At 53.4% G+C, this 22,112-nt stretch overlaps 2 protein-coding genes across 3 annotated transcripts in view; both read left to right on the top strand.

Annotated features, from left to right (window-relative positions):
• On the top strand, positions 1,596 to 13,883 carry UPK3A (uroplakin 3A). 2 transcript variants are annotated; one of them, XM_021091394.1, is made up of 6 exons: positions 1,596 to 1,750; positions 5,865 to 6,020; positions 6,802 to 7,081; positions 9,450 to 9,532; positions 11,745 to 11,877; positions 13,577 to 13,883. In XM_021091394.1, the coding sequence occupies exons 1-6, from the start codon at positions 1,693 to 1,695 to the stop codon at positions 13,728 to 13,730; spliced, it is 864 nt and encodes a 287-aa protein (XP_020947053.1). In that variant the 5' UTR covers positions 1,596 to 1,692; the 3' UTR covers positions 13,731 to 13,883. The 2 variants fall into 2 exon arrangements, with proteins under 2 accessions (XP_020947053.1, XP_003126017.2); XM_003125969.6 differs by lacking the exon at positions 1,596 to 1,750 and adding an exon at positions 4,679 to 4,829.
• Positions 21,284 to 22,112, top strand: part of FAM118A (family with sequence similarity 118 member A) — a 37,192-nt gene continuing 36,363 nt past the window's right edge. The window contains exon 1 of the mRNA XM_021091392.1: positions 21,284 to 21,406. The gene's annotated coding sequence lies outside the window, so the exon portion shown is untranslated. The remainder of the gene's footprint in view (positions 21,407 to 22,112) is intronic.

The raw sequence follows: 22,112 nt of genomic DNA, 5'->3' as shown, positions 1-22,112 counted from the left end.
CACTGTGGTTGTGGTTTAGCTCCGATTTGACCCCTAGCCTGGGAACCTCCATATGTCGTGGGTGCAGCCCTAAAAAGACCGGAAAAAAAAAAAAAAAAAAGAATTCAACAAGTATCCATGAGGATGCAGGCTCAATCCCTGGCCTCACTTAGTGGGTTAAGGATCCAGTGTTGCTGTGGCTGTGGTGTAGGCCGGTGGCTACAGCTCTGATTCAACCCCTAGCCCAGAAACTTCCATATGCCACAGGTGTGCCCCCCTCCAAAAAAAAGGTAAAAATTGTGTTTTGCAAAAGGAAAAAAAAAAAGTTTGGAATGCCTACATGGGGCATTTGGGCTGCAGCAGGAGGACGCGTTGACAGGTGTCAGGGCCTCTTTGTTGCCCCAGTTTCCTTCCACTGCTACCAGCATGAGTGTCTCCCAGACAAATCTGCTGCTAAGATTCATCTCTTACACTTTTTCCCTCTTTAGAAACTGCCCAACAAAAGTCAGCATCTTTCATACCTCAAAAAACTTTAAAAAAAGAGTCAGCATCTTTGAAGTGGAAACTTGTGTCTAAATCCAAGATATTTTTTGCAGAATGTTTTTGGGCCTTAGCAGATTATTATTTTAACTTTTTCCCCCCAAATATTTTCTCCATATTTGGGCAAAGCAAGAGACCAAAGACATTTTATTTGTTTTTTTTTTCCCTAAGAAGTTGCAGTGTCTTGGAGAAGACGGTGAGTTTCTGGGCCTTCTCTCTCTCATGGTGGATTCCCGGCTGAGCTCTCAGGATCAGCGCTGCTGGCCTCAGACAAACTCCGGTTCACACACAGTTGCTGGACAAGAAGTGCCAGTCCATAAAAATTCCTGGAGGATAACCCCACCCTTTGCTCAATTGTTCCTTATCTCGGGGCATTTTCTGTTCCCTGGAGATAAGCATCTGTAAGCATCTGTTCCTCCACGCTTGGCACCGCAGAGCTGAGCAGCCGTCCCCACCCCTCCCCATTTTACAGACGGGGGAACGGAGCCCCCAGGAGAGAAGAGTGCCTTTGCGGCCCAGCATAGAATCTTTGTTTCCCAATATTTTTATTTTGAAAAACTTCAAATCTAGGAGTTCCTGTTGTGGCTCAGTGGGTTAAGGACCCCACATTGTCTCTGTGAGGCTGCAGGTTCGACCCCTGGCCTCACTCAGTGGGTTAAAGATCTGGTGTTGCTGCGAGCTGTCGTGGAGGTCGCAGATGCTGCTCGCCGTTGACCCTGAGCCCAGGCATTTCCATGAGCCGCAGGTGTGGCCAAGGGTTAAAAAAACAAAACAAAACAAAAAAACCCTATAGGAACATCTCAAGAAGCGTACCCTGAATGTCTGTATTTACCAATTGTTAACCTTATGCTACGTTTTCTCTGTCTTTTATTTTCTCTCTTTCTCTCTTTAGAACGTGTATGACATTCAGGAGTTTCCGCTGTGGCTCGGTGGGTTATAACCCTGACTAGAATCCATGAGGATGCCAGTTCGATCCCTGGCCTTGCTCAGGGGGTTAAGGATTTGGCATTGCTGTAGGCTGTGGTGTAGGCTGGCAGCTGCAGCTCCAATTCGACCCCTAGCCTGGGAACTTCCATATGCCACGGGTGCAGCCATAAGAAGACAAAAACAAAAAAAAAAAAAAGGAGAAGAAGAAAAGGTGTGACTTTCAGACGTGGTGACCCCTCAGCCACCATGCACCAGTCTGCATCTCCTTCTGCAGAACCACCACACAGCGGTCACGCTTGGGAAGGTTAGTGTCTCATCAGTGTCACCGTCCAGGGAACACTCCGTGCTTCAACTTTCTCTCACGGTCACGTGAGGTAGCACCGCGTTCGTGAGAGTGGCTTTGTTTTTACCTAAGAATTCATCCAGGGTCACTCAGTGCATTTAGTTCTTATGTCTTTTTTGGTTTTGCGTTTCCATTTGTGACATTAACATTCTCGGCGCATCCAGGCCAGCTGGTTTGCAGAAAGTCCTTCAGCTTGGATGTGTCTGATTGTTTCCTGTTGAGTAGATTCTGGTTAAGACTTTTTGGCCAGGACCTGTCCATAGATGACACCGGGCCCTTCTCAGAGCCACGACTCCAGGAAGCACATGAAGTCAATCTGTCTCATTATTGGTGACATTATGTTTGATTATTTTAAGTTGTTGTCCCCAGATTTCTGCTTATCTTGTTCCCTAAAAAATACCATTCTACGGTTTTAACATCTTTTAAGATGGTTCTTTCCTCTTCTTCTTCTTCTTTTGTTTTTTTCTCTTTTTAGAGCCAAACTTGCAGCATATGGAAGTTCCAGGACTAGGGGCTGAATCAGAGCTGCAGCCGCTGGCCTAAGTCACAGCCACAGCAATGCCAGATCTGAATCGCATCATTGACCTTTGCCATGGCTTGTTGCAATGCTAGGTCCTTAACTCACTGCGCAAGGCCAGGGATTGATCCTGTATCGGTGCGGCCACTATGTCTGGTTCTTAACCTGCTGACCCACAATGGGAACACCTGAGATGGTCCTTTTTTGAGTCAGTTATAAACCATGATGCTTATAAAATGGAGATTTTTTTTTTCCCACACCCACAGCATATGAAAGTTCTAGGGCCAGGGACTGAGTCTGAGCTGGAGCTGCAAATCCAAGCTGGAGCTGCGACCTATGCCACAGCTGTAGCAACACCAGATCCTTAACCTACTGTGCCGGGCTGGGGATGGAACTGGCACCTCCACAAAGACAAGTGAGATCATTAACCCACTGTGCCAAAGCAGGAACTCCTAAAATGAAGATTTTTGGTTTGGTTTGGTTTTGTCTTTCCTTCTACTTTTCTTTTTGTCTTTTGTCCTTTTAGGGCTGCAGCATGGCATATGGGATTTCCCCAGGGGCTCTAATCAGAGCTGGCCTACACAAGAGCCACAGCAATGCCAGATCTGAGCTGCATCTGCAACCTACACCATAGCTCTTGGCAACGCCGGATCCTTAACCCACCGAGCAAGGCCAGGGGTCAAACCCGCACCTCGTGGTTGCTAGTCAGATTCATTTCCACCACGCCACGAGGGGAACTCCTTCTTCTACATTTATTCATTGGTATTCTTCTTTAAAGAATTTTCCCTTTTCAGAGTCCTAGCGGTTAAGGATCCAGGTTTGTCTGGCTTGGGTCACTGCTGTGGTGCAGGTTTGATCCCTGGCCTGGACAAAAGAAAGAAAGAGAAAGAGAAAGAAAGAAAGAGAAAGAAAGAAAGAGAAAGAAAAGAAAGAAAGAAAGAAAGAAAGAAAGAAAGAAAGAAAGAAAGAAAGAAAGAAAGGAAAGGGAGGGAGGGAGGGAGGGAGGGAGGGAGGGAGGGAGGGAGGGAGGGAGAAAGAGAGGGAGAAAGACTGAGCACTGGGAGGAGTTCCCTTTGTGGCACAGCAGAGATGAATCCAACTAGTATCCATAAGGATGCAGGTTTGATCCCTGGCCCCGCTCAGTGGGCTGGGGATTTGGTGTTGCTGTGAGCTGTGGTGTAGTTTGCAGACACAGCTTGGGATCCCACGTTGCTGTGGCTATGACTGTGGCCAGCAGCTGTAGCTCCAATTTGACCCCTAACCTGGGAACTTCCATGTGCTGTGGGTGTGGCCCTAAAAAGCCAAAAAAAAAAAAATAAAAGAAAAGAAGAGAAAAGAAAAGTGCGTTGGGAGTTTTCCTTGTGCCTCAGCGGTAATGAACCTGACTAGTATCCATGAGGACGCAGGATCAACCCCTGGCCTCACTCAGTAGGTTAAGGATCTGGGTTCACCGTGAGCTGTGGTGTAGTTTGCAGACACAGTTTGAATCCAGTGTTGCTGTGGCTGTGGTATAGGCTGGCAGCTGTACCTCCAATTCGACTCCGAGCCACAGGTGCAGCCCTAAAAAAAGAAAGGCAAACAAAACGAAACAAAACACTCCCCAAGAAGCAGGCCTTAAAACCCTAATCCATCCCTTTTGCCTTTTTGGTGGGGTGGGTGGAGGCCGAACCCACAGCATATGGAAGTTCCCAGGCTAGGTGTCAAATCGGAGCTACAGTTGCCAGCCTACGCCACAGCCACAACAATGCAGAATCCTTAACCCACTGAGCGAGGCTAGGGATCAAACCTGAGTCCTCCTGCATGCTAGTCGGGTTTGTTACCACTGAGCCTCAATGGGAACTCCTAATCCATCCCTTTTGAAAGAGCCCTGGGCTGGGCAGCAGGACCCCTGTGCTCAACCAGCTTGGGAGTCCACCTGCACCTTGGCCAGTCCCCGGCCTCCCTGGGCCTTGGCCTTGGCCTTGCACTTGTGAACTGAAAGGCTCACACAGAGGTCCCGGGACAGATCACAGACCCAGGACTTCGAGGTTTCCATGATACCGCTTTCATCCTATAACCCGTTTCATCTTCATAAGAGTCTGGCACATAGTAGGGTTTCCATAAAGGAATTAGGGTCCTCACTTTACAGCAGGGAAACTGAAGCTCAAAGAGGGGGTGGCTTGCCCCCAAGGTCTCACTAGGCGAGAGACCCCCGCCGTGAAAGCACCGCTCAGGCCTCAGCACACAGTAGGAGGCTTGGTCAGGGCGCAGGGAAGGTTTGGAGGGGAGGGGTTTGTACCCTGAGCATCTCGCGGTCCGGGGGAACCCGGGGCGGGGTGTATGCAAATATCCTGCAAGGAGGCCAAGGATTGGCTGGCTTGGGCAGGGGCGGGCCGCTCCCAGGGCCCAGGGCGGACAGGTGCGCAGGGTTGGCCAGGCGCCCTGAAGCTAGTCCCCTGGACCGCCAGCCCTGTCGAGGCTTCTCCCGGGCGATGCCTCTGCTCTGGGCCCTGCTGGCCCTTGGCTGCCTGCAACTTGGCTCGGGTAAGCGGGGTGGGGACGATGAGAGGAGAGGGCTGTGCCCAGGAAGGGCGGGCAGATTGTCCTGGGGCGTGTCCTGTGCTCTGATCCTCCTGAAGGGTCTGAGAGGAGCCTGGATGGAAAGTGGCGTTAGGAATGAGAGCTTATTCACTCCGGGGACAGGCACGGATGCTGGCTCTGTGGGAGGCCCTGTGCAGGCTCTGGGGACCCAGATATTAACAATAGCCAACATTGATTAATAAGCTTTCTCTGATGGGGGTTCAAGGACTCTGCCGAGGGCTGCAAGAGACGAACACACAGGGGACTGTGGGAGGCTGGAGAAGGGGCTGGACTAGACTTCTGATGATGCCTGGACCCAGGGGAAGGAGGGATATTTCGGGTGAAGGAGCAGCGTGGGCAAGTTCAGGGAGGACTGGGTGGCACAGTCTATCCCGGGGAGCTCCCACCCATTGTCCCTGGCTGTGAGAGGAGCAGGGGGTGTGCATAGGAGTGAGGCTGGGGACCCAGGAAGCAAGACCCAGAGCTTCAGGGCCTCACTGCCCCTCCAGAGAGGCTGGACTGTGTTGAAGGGCAGTGGGGAGCCAGGCAGGGGCCCAGCAGGAGAGTGACCGAGTCAGATACGCATCTTAAAGAGCAGAGGATGGGGGGAGGCTGTGACACCGGGGTCCAGGTGACAGGGTGGACGCTAAGGCTGGGCTGACAGGGCAGAGAAATGCAGAGGAGAGGCAGTGGGCTTCTTGGAGACTGGATGTCTGTTGGGGAGCAGGAGGGCAGCAGTCCAACTGGATTGCCTGGTTTCTGGTCAGGATGGCTGGGTGGGGACAGGGTGCTGCCCATGTCCAAAGCAAGTTCCTGAGATGGCCAGTGGGGACGGAGAAACACAGCAGGTGCTCACCAGCCACGTGTGTAAATGTGTGTGTGTGTATGTGCGTGTGTGTGTGTGTGTGAGTCCGTGCCCACGTGTGCAGGCTTGCACAGAGGGTGCCTAAGGGTGTAGTTCTGCTGGGAGTCAGCTCCTGTCCCCATTGCCTCGTCCAGGTGTCAACCTCCAGCCCCAACTGGCTAGCGTGACGTTTGCCACCAACAACCCCACACTCACCACGGTGGCCTTGGAAAAGCCTCTCTGCATGTTTGACAGCTCAGCCGCCCTCCATGGCACCTACGAGGTCTATCTCTATGTCCTGGTCGACTCGGGTAAGGGTTCTGCCTGCAGGCAGGGAGAGGGGTGCTCCACCTGGGGAAAATAAACCACCCCCTGCACCTCACCAACGTGCCCTGGTGTCTGCTCTGTGCCAGCCCTGGGCTGGGTGCTGCAGGCACAGACATATCTGCCCTGGAGAGACATCCAGTCTAGTGGAGGAACTAACAAGAGTGCCAATCCCTGCGTGCTTACATCACGCCCGGTGCTTTGCACACCTTAGAGCTAAGAGTTACAGCCGCCGTGCAAGGCAGCTGTTCTGATGCTCATCGCGGGGGCAGAGAATCGAGGCTCAGAGAGGCAGAGTAAGTCATGGGAGCTCCCGGAGCTGGAGAGCAAATCAGAGTCTCTGGTCCTCAAGCTCAAGTCTTTCCCAAGGCTTCCCGAGACAGTTCAAGTTCAAGATCAATGTTTGGGAGGGAAGCCATGCATTTGGACGGGCTGGTTCTGGGCCAGCCCTCACCTGTGCACTGGGATCTGAGATTAGGAAGCTGGTCATTGACGATAGCTCTGGTTGGGTCATCGTTTTAATCTGTCAGCAAACACACATTAACTGCCTGCCTATGCCCAGTCCCAATCTGTGGGGTATTTTCCTGCCATTTCACAGAGGGTCTCGAGCGGTAACATGAGTGGCCCAAGATCACCCAGGGAGTAAGGAAGAGACCCCAGGGCCCAGCACAGCGCTGGCACAGGGAGGATGCTGAGGGACATTTGATGACTGAGTGGGTGACTGGGCTGGGGTGGCCGGGAGCCTCACTCCTGTCGCCGCCCCCACAGCCAGCTCCAGGAATGCCTCTGTGCAGGACAGCACCAAGACCCCGCTCAGCTCGACGCCCCAGGAAACAGAAGGAGGCAGGACTGGTCCCTACAAAGCTGCGGCCTTTGACCTGGCCCCCTGCAGCGACCTGCCCAGCCTGGATGCCGTCAGGGATGTGTCCCAGGCCTCGGAGATCCTGAATGCATACCTGGTCAGGGTGGGCATCAATGGGACCTGCCTGTCTGACCCCAACTTCCGGGGCCTCTGCAACCCGCCCCTGTCAGCAGCTACGGAGTACAGGTGGGTGTGAGGGGCTGCAGGAGAGCAGCAGATGTGCCCCAGCCCTGACTCGGGGCAACTCAGAGCTGGTGCTCCAGGGCCTACTGTGTGCCAGGACTGTCCCGGATGCCAGAAAGATTCCTGGCTTCCTGGGCTGGCTGCTGTACACAGCGCCCTGCACTCGAAGGGACCCCTCTTGGCTTAACGCTCTGGCATTGTCATTCTAAAATTCTTTTTTTTTTTTTTTTTTTTTTTGTTTTTTTTTTTTTTTTTGCTTTTTAGGACCACACTTGCAGCATATGGAGGTTCCCAGGCTAAGCTGCAGCTGCCACAGCAATGCAGGATCCGAGCTGCATCTGCAACCTACACCGCAGCTCATGGCAACACCAGATCCTTAACCCACTGAGGGAGGCCAGGCCTTGAGCCTGCATCCTCATGGATACTAGTCAGATTCATTTCTGCTATGCCACAAAGGGAACTCCAGTCATTCTAAAATTCTTAATATTTAACTTATTTATTTTTTCTTTTTTTGGCCCCCCTGGGGCATATAGAGTTTCCGGGCCAGGGATCAGATCCGAGCTGCAGTTGGGACCTACGCTGCAGCTGCGGCAACACCGGATCCTTAACCCGCTGTGCCAGGCGGGGGATTGAACCTGCGTCCCAGCACTCCCAAGATGCCGATGATCCTGTTCCGCCATAGCAGGAATTTCTAAAATTCTTAATTTTTAAACAAGGGGTCACATTTTCCTTTTTGCACTGAGGGCCCCCCCTGCCAGATTATGCACCTCATCCTGGCCGTCACCCATGTGGCGGTTCATTTGACAGGGAAGGACCTGGGGCCAGCGAGGGAAGGGGGTCACCTTGAAAGAAACTGGGGCTCAGCGTGAAGACGTCTCCTGTCCCCTGCAGAGCTTGGTGATTCATTTCCAGGCATATTTCATATCATTTCCATGCGTATTTCCTAAGTATCTTCTCCTTACAGAGCTGGAGGATCGGTCCTGACTCATGGCAGAGGGTCTCAACGGCGGTCAGGCCTTGAATACACCCACAATTGTTACCATGGTGACACCTAGGTTAGGGTCTCTGTACCCCGTAGGGCACACCTGGGCCCAGGCCATCCCTCACCTCATTCCTCTCACAGGGTTCCCCCCTCCCCTACCTCTCTGACCCTTTTCTTAACATGGGAAAGCCTTTCCCTCCTACTCGATCTCGAAGCCCACCCTACCTGGGGGACACAGGGTGCCCACGCCAGCTCTGGAATTCTCCTTTTCCAACCTAGAGAAGCAGGAGATTAAGCAAAACCCTGGGTGCTGCAAAGATTTTCAAGGGTCTTCATTTTTCCAAGGTCAGACTAGAAGCTGTTGACTTCTTTGTTCTCAGAACACCCACCATTTTAAACTGAGGGTGAAGTCCGAAAGCTGGCCGGGAGTGGGAGTTCCCATTGTGGCTCAGCAATAACCACCCCGACTGGTACCCATGAGGTTGCGGGTTCGATCCCCGGCCTTGCTCATTGGGTTAAGGATCTGGTGTTGCTGTGAGCGGTGGTGTAGGTTGCAGATGCAGCTCAGATCCTGCGTTGCTGTGGCTGCAGTGTAGGCTGGCAGCTGCAGCTCCAATTGGACACCTAGCCTGGAAACCTCCATATGCTGAGGGTGCGACCCTAAAAAGACCAAAAAAAAAAAAAAAAAAAAAAAAAAGGAGGCCATGCGTATTCTGTACCATGTTACCTCATCTTCCTTTATGACTTGTAATACTTGACTGAGATTTTCTACATATCAAGTTACCCCTGGAGCTCCCACTGTGGCGCAACAGGATCGGCAGCGTTTCTGGAGCACCGGGACGACGCATGTTCGGTCCCCAGCCCAGCACAGTGTGTTACGGATCTGGCATTGATGCATCTGTGGTGTGGGTCACAACTGGGCCAGGTCACAACTGTTCCCTGACCCAGGAATTGTGTATGCTGCAGGGCAGCCAAAAAAAAAGTTCCTTCTCATCACAGGGCAGTGGGGTTGCAAATGGGTATTATTATGATTATTAGTCATTTTTGTGAAACCAAGGGCCAGGCTGGGACTAGAGGAAGGCAAAAATGCAAGGGGGGCAAACAGGCATTATGCATAGACCAGAGAAACAGAGGGCCTCCGGGGGGAGAGCCCAGAATTCTGATGGCTTCACGGAGGAGGCGGCATCTGAGCTGCGGAAATGACCTGGGCGAAGGTGCTGCCGATGCAGAGTCCAGCACCGTCCTGTTCCCAGAGCCCTCCACCCCCACCCCGGCCACCACGGCCACCTAGAAGTCCCAGCTCGGCCCTGACCCCCCCAGACCCTCCCCGTCCCTGTGGCTGAGGCTCACAGGAAGCATAGACGTCATTCCCGCTCCACCTCCTTCCAGGTTCAAGTACGTCCTGGTCAATATATCCACGGGCTTGGTACAGGACCAGACCCTGTGGTCAGACCCCGTCTGCACCAACCAGCGTAAGTGGTGGGGGTGGGCTGGGGGTGGTCCTCCGGGGAACCTGGGAAAGCAGGCTGTGCTGTCACTCGGGAAAGTCTCCCCAGACACAGGCGGGCTGATGGGTGAGAAGGAAAGTGCACCTTCGAATCATTTAACCCGAGGCTTGGTCCCCCACCCTCCCTCCCTCGAGGGCCAGCTGCCGAGACAGAGGCAGATAGAGGATTTGCTGGTGTTTGGGCCCGTGGCTGGCCGGGTGTAACTGCGGGCAGCCAGCCGGCGTTTCCACGGTGCATTTGCCCCTTAAGCGCGCAGAGTTTACCTTGTGTCTAGACTCTACCTGCCCCTTGAACCCTTGTAACAACAACATCGTTATGGAGTAAGCTGGTTACAGAGGCACCTTAGCCACAGGGGGCAAGAACCCTGGAGGCGACATGGGTGCCAGTCTCCCTTAGAGAGAGGCTTTCCTGACATGGGGGGTCTGGCAGGCCCAGGCGTCTGCCCACAGTCCTGCCCTGTCCCCCCTCAAGCCTCCATCTGAGCTCTCAACACAGATCCGAGGTTGGTACGCAGAGAATCCTGCCAGCTGAACCCCGGGGTAACAGAAGAGCTTTCTTAGGGTTTTTATTTTATTTTTTATTTATTTTTTGCTTCTCAGGGTCTCACCTGAGGGTGGTTATGGAGGTTCCCAGGCTAGGGGTCCAATCAGAGCTGTATCCGCTGGCCACAGCCACAGCCACAGCAATGTGGGATCCGAGCCACGTCTGTGACCTACACCACAGCTCATGGCAATTCTGGATCCTTAACCCACTGAGGGAGGCCGGGGATCAAACCTGCATCCTCATGGATACTAGTCAGATTTGTTTCTGCTGAGCCACAACGGGAACTCCTCCTAGGGGAATTCTGCTGGTCCGCGGCCCTAACTTTAGAACTCCCCGTGTAGACCTCAGCCTCTGCCAGGAGACTGCTTGGTTTCCAAGATGGGCCCAGCCTGGAGCAAAGCATTTTTCCTGCCACCCACAGTAGGGTGATGGGCCACCCAGGGCTCTGCAAGGTCACCTGAGGTCACACAGCTGGGGAGGGCATACAGGGCAGGCAAGTGTGTGGCCGCCGGGTGGCTCCTTCCCACCCTCGCTTGCTGCCCACCTCTCCAATGGCACACCCATGCTTCCTGGTCCACCGGCACAGCACTGCTCTGGCACCGAGAGTCCCAAGGTCAAGCCCAGCCTCTGTGCCTCACTGCTGGGGGTGCCCTTTGGGACCTCGGTTTTCCCCTCTGAGAAGTGGGAAGAAGGATCCTGGCTCAGCTTCCCCAGCAGGATTCCTTTGGGTCATCTGCGCAAAATCTCCAGACACAGCTGAATTGGGGCAGGACCCGGAGGGCAGTCTGCGTGGACCAGGTATACTTACAGACTTGAGGCTGGAGTCCCAGTGCCCCTGGAACAAGAACTCAGTCTCCCTAAGCTGCAGGGAGTGACCTGCAGAACAGGGTCCCACGGGATCTACCGGGACACCGGACGGAAATCGGTCAGCGCACAGTCGGACCTATGAATGGTTCGTCTACTTAGTTCCAAAAGGGTGACACTGGCCAGAGCAGAGGGCAACCACAATCCCACAGGCCCCAACCAGGGACCTCGGCTCCACCTTTGTTTGTAATCTGTCTCACTGGAAGACTTGAGTCAGTTTATAGTTTTATTTCATTATTATTATTATTTTTAAAATTTAATTACTTTTTTTTTTTTTCTTTTTGGGGTCGCACCCACGGCATGTGTAAGTTCCCAGGCTAGGGGTCTAATCGGAGCTGTAGCTGCCAACCTATGCCACAGCCAGGGCAACGCTGGATCCAAGCGTGACCTACACCGCAGCTCAGGGCAGCGCTGGATCCCTAACCCACTGAGCCAGGCCAGGGATCAATCCTGTGTCCTCATGGATACTAGTCCGGGTCATGACCGCTGAGCCACAAAGGGAACTCCCGAGGTGTATAATTTTAGATTATGCAAGAAGACAAGACCAAACAAAAAATAAATCATGCAAGAAGGCAATTCAAAGAGGGAGAGACCAGACCCAGAGGAGAGAAAGCTGGGGAGTGAGATGTGGGGGCACCTCCACCAGGGGGAGGCACTGAGTTGGGGCCTCGCTTCGGTCCTGCGAGGTGCCGCCTCCAGGGCCCGGGGCCCCTGTGGGAGAAGGCTGAGCCGGGCAGTGTCTGGGGAGTCACGGGCCTGCACCCCACAGTCACCCCGTACTCGGCGATCGACACGTGGCCCGGCCGGCGGAGCGGGGGCATGATCGTTATCACGTCCATCCTGGGCTCCCTGCCCTTCTTCTTGCTCGTCGGCTTTGCGGGCGCCATCGTCCTCAGCCTCATGTGAGTACCTGCTCGCTGGGGGACAGGGCTGCGGGCCACTCTCCACCAGCACGGTCCTTTGAGGCGGGGAGATCCCAGGAGCCAGAGGGCGGCCTTCCACCCTGGTGTTAGCGGGGGAGGAGTCCAGGGAGAGGGGAGCGGGATCCTGGGGTGCCCAAGGCCAAGTCTTCCAAGTTTTCCGCGGAGGGGTAGGCGGGGTCAGCGGGTAAGCGGGGCTCTGGGGGCGGATCCCAGGTTTGCCCAGCTGTGCACCTTGCGCGGGTATCTCCTCCTTCCTTCTGTGCCTCGGTCTCCTCTCCTGCAAATGGGAGATTCTAAGACATATCGTCTGCCCCCTGGAGGTGAGAGGGAGCAAGTGAAACAATCCCTGTCGGGTCCTCAGGGCAGTACCCAGGGGCTAAAGAGCTATCAGCTTTTGTCCTCATCATAGTCCACCCCCTTGTAGGACCGCTGGGGAAACCCGGGCCTGAGGGCGGAGGTGACACAGTCAGTTCAGAGCTGGGACCACCGCTTCTGAGTGTCCCGACCCCACTAACAACTCGGATGTATGTCTACTTAGATTAGGCCTGGAGGTGTCACTTGGGGTGTCTGGAGAGCTAACAGGGCAGCCTGGTGGGACGACAGGCATGCAGTCAATCCGCTAATCCTGGGAGGATGGAGCAGGGGTTAAAATCCGCTAATCCTGGGGGGAAGGAGGTGGGAAATCCACTAATCTTGGCTGGGTGGGGGTGGGTGGGGTGGGGGTGGGGGAATCCGCTAATCCTGGGAGGGTCAAGGCACCCGCAGGTGCTGTGGGAATCCAGAGGAGGGCAGGGCAGACCCACCTGGAACCTCAAGGTGGGCTTCCTGGAGGAAAGAACAGCAGGAACAAACTGATCAGGACGGGGATGCACTGAAAACTTAGCAAGAGAGGGAGGGAGACCCGAGATGGCTTTAAAGATGGGGGGTACCCTTTGCCCCCGGGGATGAGGGGGGAGCGGATGGAAAAACAGATGGAGTAGGTGAATTTAAGTGGAAACTAGAGCTTAGCCAGGGGGAAGAAAGACATGGAGGGTGGAGGAGGGATGGAGTGGGGAGGGGGCAGTGGACTTGGAAGTCGGATTGCCCTCTGACATTGAAGTTAATAAGAGCACAAATAACAGATGAGTCAGCCTGTGGTGTGTCCCTCCCTCCCCCCCAGGGAAGCACTGGCATAAGGTCCTCTTAGCTGACTTGAGCCTGGCTCTTTCATTTCTTCCTCCTACCATCCAATCCAGCTCCAGCTGCACCCAGCTTTCCACTCTTGTCCCAGCCGCTCCCCAGTCCTTCCTATCTAACACCTGGCACGGCTCTCTGCGCCCCTACTCTCCTCCTTTAGGGCCAGATGAATGGCCCCCTCCTCCAGGAAGCCCTCCAGGGGCTCCCACCTGGACTGGTCCACTCTGTCCTGTCACTGCCTGCTGTGGTCTGTCTCCTCATGCAGTCTCAGCTCTTTGGGGACATCCGTCCAGCTCACGGTTCGACCCGTCAATGGTTCGCATTGTTCCACAAGGGGGACACTTGTCTTATCCCAGCGCCTGGCACACAGCGAGTGCTCCAGAAAGACGGGTCTATGGAAGGAAGCTAAGACCACCTTGGGGAAAGCAGTGCCTACGTGGAAATGTGAGGAGACGGGGGCTGCCCTGCCCCCCAACCCCACTCTCTTCATCTTCTCCACCAGGGACATGGGCGGTGCGGACGGGGAAATGACCCACGACTCCCAGATCACACAGGAGGCCGTCCCCAAGGGGACCTCGGAGCCTTCATACACGTCTGTGAACCGGGGCCCGCCCCTGGACAGGGCTGAGGTGTACGCCAGCAAGCTCCAGGACTGAGCCGGGGTGCCACTCCTGGCGGCTGCTGTCCCCTGACCCCTCTCCAGGGAAACGGGGCGTGTTGGTGCCGCTGCAGGAAAGCGCTCCATTAAATCGTCCGGGATTCTCGTTCAATAAAGACTGAGGGAATGAGTGAGTGAGAAGCTGAGAGCATGAACGAGTCGCTGTCATTTCGAGGGGTCGCCTTGTTTCTCTAGAAGGTGGGGCCACGGGGTGCATTTTCAGTGAGCATGAAGGTGGAGGGTAAGGAAAGCAGGGTGTCGGGACACCAGGGTTGGGTTCCTCCCCCCCCCCGTTGATCCCCCAGTCTCAGGATCCCTCTCTGTAAGAGGGAGACCCAGCACTTCCACTGATGCAGCTATTAGGTGCTATTTGGGGCTTGTTGGCTGCGAGGTTCTGGAAGCTGCTCTGGGCCCCGGGTGCAGCTCTGCTGGCAGATGGTTCTGTCACCCACACCAGTCAGCTCTTTCTCCCTGGGATTCAGCTTCCTCATCTGTAGAATGGGTTGATGGGTGTTCCTGTTGTGGCTCAGAGGTAATGAACCTGACTCATACTCTTTAGGATGCAGGTTCCATCCCTGGCCTCCAGCAGTGGGTTAAAGATCCAGTGTTGCTGTGAGCTGTGGTATACATCGCAGATGCAGCTCAGATCCGACGTGGCTGTGGCTGTGGCTGTGGCCAGCAGCTGCAGCTCTGATTCAGCCCCTAGCCTGGAAACCTCCATATGCCACAGGTGCAGCCCTAAAAAAAAAAAAAAAAAAAAAAAAAAAAGTGGAATAAAATAAAATGGGCTGATGGCTGTAAACTGTTACCTTCAGGACACCACTCATCCCTTCCCAGCTTCCTCTGAGGACCCCACGATGGGCAGACAGAAGAGACTGCAGGACACAGCGGAGGGTTCCCAAGTCCTCTTGGCAGGGGGCGCTCTCCCAGGCCCGGGTCTCTGCACACATGGCTCAACTCTGCCCTTCGAGCCAGGTAGCACGACTGCTTCCCTTTGGGGGATGAGCAAAACAAGCCAGCCCCACTTCCCATCACTGAAAGAAGAAGAGCTTGGTCAGAGCAGGCTTAGTTACAGCAGGCATGGGTTGGAAGAGCCCCAACAGGCTGAGGGTCTTCTCGGGGCACCCCCTTCTCGGGGCACCGGATCGTCCTCCAGGGACACAGATGCTGAGACAGGTCCAGAGGCACAGAGAGACCACAGCTGACAAGGCAGGAGGCCCCCTCCATGCAGCACGGGGTGGGGGGAGGGGGTAAGCCATCACCTTTGGCAGAAGGGTGGGGGTGGGGCTGAGCTTGAACTTGGAGACAGAGCCCTTGCCAGCGTGCTTCCACCCAGATGAATCCAATCAGCAGAACACCCCAAGCTGTTGGGCAGGGTGGGTGGGAGGGGCTGGGCTCGGCTCCTGAGCTTGGGGCTCTGCTAGAGATTCACAGAAACCTCTAACTGTAAAATGCCCACAGAAGCAATTTTTCTAGCTCACTTCTCGGATTCTGAAGGAACCCCTTCCGCTATGACTGAGGTGGCAGGGCCTTGGGAGCGGAGCCTTCCACCTCCACACAGGTGCTGCTCCACCTCCCCTCCCTTCTCAATTGTGGTTCTTCAATTAGCTGATCACCATGGACATGCTGTGTGACGTGGGGCAAGGAAGTACCCTCTCTGGGCTCCTCCATCTGTGCAAAATGAGTCAGAATGCATGGAAAGTTTGCTCCAAAACAGTTAAAATTTTTCTCCCCTGAGATGTAACCAATCACAAAGGGATGCCATTGAATTCAATATCAAACCCTGAGCCCCAGGCTTAGGAAAACTTGGACTCACCCTTCTGGTCAGGACAGAAATGCACAGAGGAAGAATTATAGCAGAGCCTTGGAAGGAGCATGGTCTGGCCTTCGCCACACAGGTAAGTCTAGAGGTAGGAATCAGAGGTAGGATTCCCCTCCCCACCCAGCCAGGGCTGGAATAGCCAGGAAGGCTTCCTGGAGGAGGCGGTGCTTTTTTCAGATCCCTGCCATCCCTACCTAACCCAGAGCTCCCGAGGCTAGCGGTCGCGTCCCATGCCCTGTCACTGGTAGATAGAGAATCAATAGTAAAAAGGTCCTGGAAGGTCACGTATTTTTTGTTGTTCTATTTTTAAATTATTCATTCTAAATTTTTACAAGCAACATGGCATACAGTCTGCTTGAAGCTAATGAGGCCTCAGTCCTCGCCCTGTGCTTTCCTCAGGGGTGCTGCCCATCCCATTCCGTGAAGCCTCTTTCCAGCCCCCTCCTCAGAGCCTGGGGAACCCGCATATCAAGTCCCTGGGAACTTTCCTCTTTGCAAAAAGCTCTCTCTCCCGTCTCTCCTCTCTCCCCAGTGATTTGCTCTCTGACACTAAAGATTTGATTGCATTTTCTAGAATTTCCTATAAGTAGAGCTATGTCATATGGTCTCTTTTTTGTCTGGCTTCACTCTAATCAGCATAATTTTTGTCTTTTTTTTTTTTTTTTTTTTTGTCTTTTTGCCTTTTCTAGGGCCGCTCCTGCGGCACATGGAGGTTCCCAGGCTAGGGGTCCAATTGGAGCTGTAGTCACCGGCCTACGCCAGAGCCACAGCAACGTGGGATCCGAGCCACGTCTGCGACCTACACCACAGCTCACAGCAACGCCAGATCCTTAACCCACTGAGCAAGGCCAGGGATTGAACCCACAACCTCATGGTTCCTAGTCAGATAGAAAATAGTATAATTAGGAGTTTCTGTTGAGGCTCAGCAGTAACAAATGCGACTAGTATCCATGAGGATGCAGGTGAGATCCTTGGCCCCACTCAGTGGTTTAAGGATCTGGTGTTGTGGTGTAGGTCATAGATGCAGCTGGGATCCCGTGTTGCTGTGGCTGTGGTGTAGGCTGGCAGCTGCAGCTCCGATTCAACCCCTAGCCTGGGAACCTCCATATGCTGCAGGTGCAGCCCTAAAAAAAGAAAAAGACAAAAATAGGATAAGTGTATCAAAACCAAGATGTTAATACTGGTAAAATCCACAGGCCTTATTCATGTGTGCCCAGTTTTGCAAGTACTCTGTGTGTGTGTGTGTGAGTGTGTGTGTGTGTGAGTGTGTGTGTGTGTGAGTGTGTGTGTGTGTGTAAAGTTCCATGCAGTTTTACCACACATGTAGATGTGTGTCATCACCACCACAATCAAGATAGAGAGCTGAGGAGTTCCCGTCGTGGAGCAGTGGTGAACGAATCCGACTAGGAACCATGAGGTTAGGAACCTTAACCTGGCCTTGCTCAGTGGGTTAAGGATCCGGTGTTGCCGTGAGCTGTGGTGTAGGTCGCAGACGTGGCTCAGATCTGGTGTTGCTGTGGCTGTGGTGTAGGCCAGCAGCTACAGCTCCTATTAGACCCCTAGCCTGGGAATCTGCATATGCCACAGGAGCGGCCCTAGAAAAGCCAACAGCCAAAAAGCCAAAAAAAAAAAAAGAACAGCCCAGAGTGGAACCCTAAGGTAGCGAGTAGAGTCAGGCCTGTCAGACAAGATTTGTATCATAAATAATGTCTCCTAAATGTAATCTGCTGAGATAGAGACTTCATTTCATACATATGTTTGTGGTTTTTTTGTGTGTGTATGTATATATATACACATATTCAATATATATTTATATATGTGCATAGAAAAGTATTTGATATATATATAAAAAAAAAAGATACAGAGCTGGAGGAGTTCCCGTCATGGTGCAGTGGTTAATGAATCCGACTAGGAACCATGAGGTTGCAGTTTCGATCCCTGGCCTTGCTCAGTGGGTTAAGGATCCGGCGTTGCCATGGCCATGAGCTGGGGTGTAGGTCACAGATGTGGTTCGTTCGGATCAGGCATTGCTGTGGCTGTGGTATAGGCCGGCAGCTGCAGCTCGGATTCAACCCCTGGCCTGGGAACCTCCAAATACCGTGGCTGCGGCCCTCGAAAGCCAAAAACAAAACCAGAAACAAATAAACAAACAAACTGGGATGTTTCTTGTATTCCTGAGTTATAAGAGTTCTTAGTACACTCTAGATTGGGTCCTTGGTCATATATGTGTTTTATACATTTCTCCCAAGCTGTGCCTTTTTTTTTTTTTTTTTTTTTGGCTTTTTAGGGCCACACCCATGGCTTATGAAGGTTCCCCGGCTAGGGGTCGAATCCCAGCTGTAGGTGCCAGAAAACGCCACAGCCAGAGCAGCGCCGGATCCCGAGCCGCATCTTCGACCTACACCACAACTCACGGCAGCGCTGGTTCCTTAACCCACTGAGCGAGGCCAGGGATGGAGCCCTTGTCCTCAGGGGTGCTAGTTGGATTTGTTTCCGCTGCGCCACGACGGGCACTGCCCAGGCTGTGTCTTGCCCTTTCATCCTCATTCTGGTGTCAGTCCTGACCAGCTTCCCTTTTCTTTACAGCCTCCCGCCGCCCTGATGGCCCTGACCAAGGTGTTTGTCGCCGGCTTCCCTCTGCGCCATCAATTCCTTGAGAGCGGGGCGGAGCTTTCCTGCTGCATCCTCAGCTCCTGGCGCCAAGGGTGTTCCTGCTGGTTCCGGTCTAGATGGGTGAGGGGAGACCTCAGAGCAGCCTGTTGCAACCTTCCAGGTCAGTTCCTCTAAGGCCTCCGTGTCTGTTTTCCCACCTGATAAGGGGACTAATAATAATACCTCCTGCAAGGGTGACTGAGCATGAAGGGAGATGCAGATGGAGAGTTTAGCACATGGCCCTCGGTGGGGACGCTACAAACAGCAGTGTGTGTCCACACACACAAAAGCACGTCCGCTCCAGACACACTGATGTCCCACCGGGCAGCCCCCGTTGTGTGTCCACGGCAGCATCAGAAATGAGTTGCATTTGCCCGGGGGCTCGAGATGCCAAAAGCCTTGTGGTTTCAGACACACACACATATTCCCTCCAAAATATGGGTGGTGCCCCAATTCCTGGAAACCCCGCCCCTTCTCCAAGAGAGTTACATGAAAGGACATTCCTATTTTGGGAGTTCCCCCATGTGCCGAAATGGGATGGGCAGCGGCTTGGCGCCAGTTTGATCCTGTGTCAGGCGCGGTGGGTGAGGGATCCAGCATTGTTGCAGCGGTAGCTTTGTTCTCCTGACCGTGGCTGGGACCTGCCCTCTGGCCTGGGAGAGGCCAGAAAAGAAAATAAAAATTCCTCTATTATGGCAAGGCAAGAAAAACTGAAACAGAAAAATTCTTCTCTGCCCTTTGGTCTCCTCTCCCTCACTGGGCATGGAGTATCTGCATTCAGCAGGGGCCAAACCTCCCCCAGGGGCAGGCACACCTGCTCAACAACCCTAAACAGCAACACTGTCCCAGCATCAACAGGACACCTCCTTAAAGATAACATTCACTCTTGATCTTGTAAGAAGTCTCCTGACCCACCAAGGATGATACTCAGATCTGGATTGTGTCTACTGTTAATATGTCATTTGATGTACAGCCGTCCCCTCTGTCTCAAACAACAAGCGGTGTCTTGACTTCCAACTGATGGAACAATTCTTAAGAGCTTTCTGAGATGCTCTTCCTAGGTTATAATCCTCAAATTTGGCTCAAATAAAAAAAATTTTTTTTCATCTTTTTTTTTTTTTTTTTTAAGGGCTGCACTAGCAGCATATGGAGGTTCCCAGACGAGGGGCTGGATGAGAGCTGCCTACACCACAGCCACAGCAATGCCAGGCCCCTAACCCACTGAGCGAGGCTAGGGATCAAACCCACATCCTCATGGATACTATTTGTCTTCGGATTTGTTTCTGCTGCACCACAATGGGAATGCCTTGGCTGAAATAAAATTTTCCAATTCTTCCTCAAATCAACTGATTGATTTTTGGGTCTACAGTTAGAATATTCCTCCCAGTCGTTAGGGCATGAAATTACCCAGCCCATAAAAACTCACCACCCCACATTTCAGAGCCACCTCTTGCCTTCTGAGATGACCCACACTCTGTCAGCGTCCATGACCGGAAGTCCCTCTTTCGTTCTTTCTTTCTGCACCCACAGCATATGAATATGTTCCTGGCCCAGGGATTGAAACCGAGCTGCAGCTGTGGCAACGCCAGATCCTTTAACCCATTGCACTGGTCCGGGGATCAAACTCATGCCTCCACAGTGACCGGAGCCACTGCAGTTGGATTCTTAACCCACTGTGCCACAGCAGGAACCCCAGGAATGGCTTTCTTTCTTTTCTTTTCTCCATTTTTTTGGCCGCTCCCGTGGCATATGGAGGTTTCCAGGCTAGGGGTCTAATTGGAGCTGTAGCCACCAGCCTACACCAGAGCCACAGCAATGTGGGATCCGAGCCGCGTCTGCAACCTACACCATAGCTCACGGCAACGCCGGATCCTTAACCACTGAGCAAGGCCAGGGGTCGAACCCGCAACCTCATGGTTCCTAGTCGGATTCATTCACCACTGTGCCACAACGGGAACTCCAAGGAATGGCTTTCTTGACCTAAGAGAAGCCATCTGGGGATCTGAGCCATTTGGGGATCTGAGCCTGGCCACACTGCTTGCCCTTGAACAGGTCTCCGTAATCAATGATCTTAAGAGAAGTGAGGGAATGCGGGAACAAAGGAATAGCAGTCAAGAAATGATAGGAGTTCCCGTTGTGGCGCAGTGGAAACAAATCCAACAGGGAAGCAGGAGGTTTCGGTTTCAATCCCTGGCCCTGCTCAGTGGGTTAAGGATCCAGCATTGCCGTGAGCTGTGGCGTAGGTCGCAAACGCGGCTCGGATCCCGTGCTGCTGTGGCTGTGTTGTAGGCTGGCAACTGTAGCTGATTCAGCCCCTAGCCTGGGAACCTCCATATGCCTCAGGTGCAGCCCTAAAACAAACAAAAAAAGAGAAAGCGATAAAACGGAGTCCTAGTTCCTCCTCAAGGAGGTTCATCCCAATCGGATAGAGTCTGAGATGTGCAGGAACTAAGGCCCCCACCCAGGTGGGAATGAAGTTGGCCCTCCTGACTTCAATCAACCAAGTCTGGCCTCTGTCAACCTTCGACCCAATTCTATGCAGAACTCTTTTCTGCTCAAGCCCCTTCAGAAATATGAACATGCCCTTAGCATAAAACTTCTCAGGGAGAGAGTTCCCATTGTGGCTCAGCAGGTTAAGAACCTGACATAGTGTCTGTGAGGATGCAGGTTTGATTCTTGGCTTCTCTCAGTGGGTTAAGGATCCGGCTTTGCCACAAGCTGTGGCATAGGTTGCAGCTGTGGCTCGGATCCGGTGTAACTGTGGCTGTGGTATAGACTTCAGCTGCAGTTCCGATTTAGCGCCTAGGTTGAACCCTGGGAACTTCCATAGGCAGCAGATGTGGCTGTAAAAAGAAACACAAAAAACTTCTAGGGAAAGCTCCCTGGTGTTCTCCTTACTTGCTGCAAGTCATGAATCCCCACCCCACCCCCACCCCCACCCCCACTGTTTGGCTTGGTTGTGTCTCCTGGCTCCACGTTGACCAACAGCCGAACTCAGTTTCCAGGTAGCAGTGGTGCCCAGCTCTCAGCACGTGTGTCAGGAACTGCACTGCCCTGCGTTCCCATCCTGTGTGCAGGGAATGGGGAGCTATATGCAGTGATGGTTAAATGTGACTCAGCTCCTCCATCTGGAATGATAAAGATGGCGACTTCCTCATTGCTGCCAGGACTAAAAGAAGGAACACAGGTTAAGTGCTCAGGTAAGTGCCTGGCACTACCCAGGAAGCCCGCTTCTGCTCCTCCTTCACTCCTGCGTCCCTGGCCCTCACGGGTGTGCTGTGCTCTGGGGCCCCCCAAAATCTCAGGCTACAGAAACTCACAAGCACAACTTTCTTCCCGAATGGGAGGCTCCCAGTGGGCTGGGGCTGGGGTGGGGTGTGTTAGCCAACTTTAAATCCAGCCAGGAAAAAAAGGGCGAAGGAGAGAGGAAATAATCATTAACTCCGCCCGGTCGGATAGGGCAGGGAGGGTGGATTCCGGAAGGTTAGGAAGGCTGGCAGGAGGAAGTCGCTTTTGATCCCGGTTAAGTCTTGTTTGGGGAAGGGAAAGGCTTCCAGACAATGTCAGGAGGGGCCCTAAAACAGCTGCGTGCCTCTGTGCCAAGCCCATCTATGCTCGAGCTCATTTGGTCCCATCAACCGCCCCACTAGCATCACTCCGTTTTATAAACTTGGGACCCAGGCGGGGCGTGAGGTCACAGGACTCAAGGCATCAGAGCCCAACTGGTCCCATTCTCAGCCTCCGGGCAAGAGTATTTATTGATGAGAGAAGAGCACGGGGTGGACAATCACTCATTCACCCTTGGGCACGGATTATGTGCCTAGACCCATTCTAGTTCTGGGTACCCAGGGATGGACACGGCAGAGGAGGTCCTGTCCCTCATGGGGATGCCTGGGGAGAGACACT

This window comes from Sus scrofa, chromosome 5 (genome assembly GCF_000003025.6).
Source record: "Sus scrofa isolate TJ Tabasco breed Duroc chromosome 5, Sscrofa11.1, whole genome shotgun sequence".
Lineage (NCBI taxonomy): Eukaryota > Metazoa > Chordata > Mammalia > Artiodactyla > Suidae > Sus > Sus scrofa.
This window is presented reverse-complemented; position numbering and strand designations above follow the sequence as displayed.

What these genes read in the sequence shown, in the direction of transcription:
- UPK3A (XM_021091394.1), top strand. Translation starts at nt 1,693, where the DNA reads ATGCACCAGTCTGCATCTCCTTCTGCAGAACCACCACACAGCGGTCAC. An exon ending in CTATGTCCTGGTCGACTCGG is followed by an intron (nt 6,021 to 6,801) that starts GTAAGGGTTCTG and finishes CCGCCCCCACAG; the next exon opens with CCAGCTCCAGGAATGCCTCT. An exon ending in GCCATCGTCCTCAGCCTCAT is followed by an intron (nt 11,878 to 13,576) that starts GTGAGTACCTGC and finishes CTTCTCCACCAG; the next exon opens with GGACATGGGCGGTGCGGACG.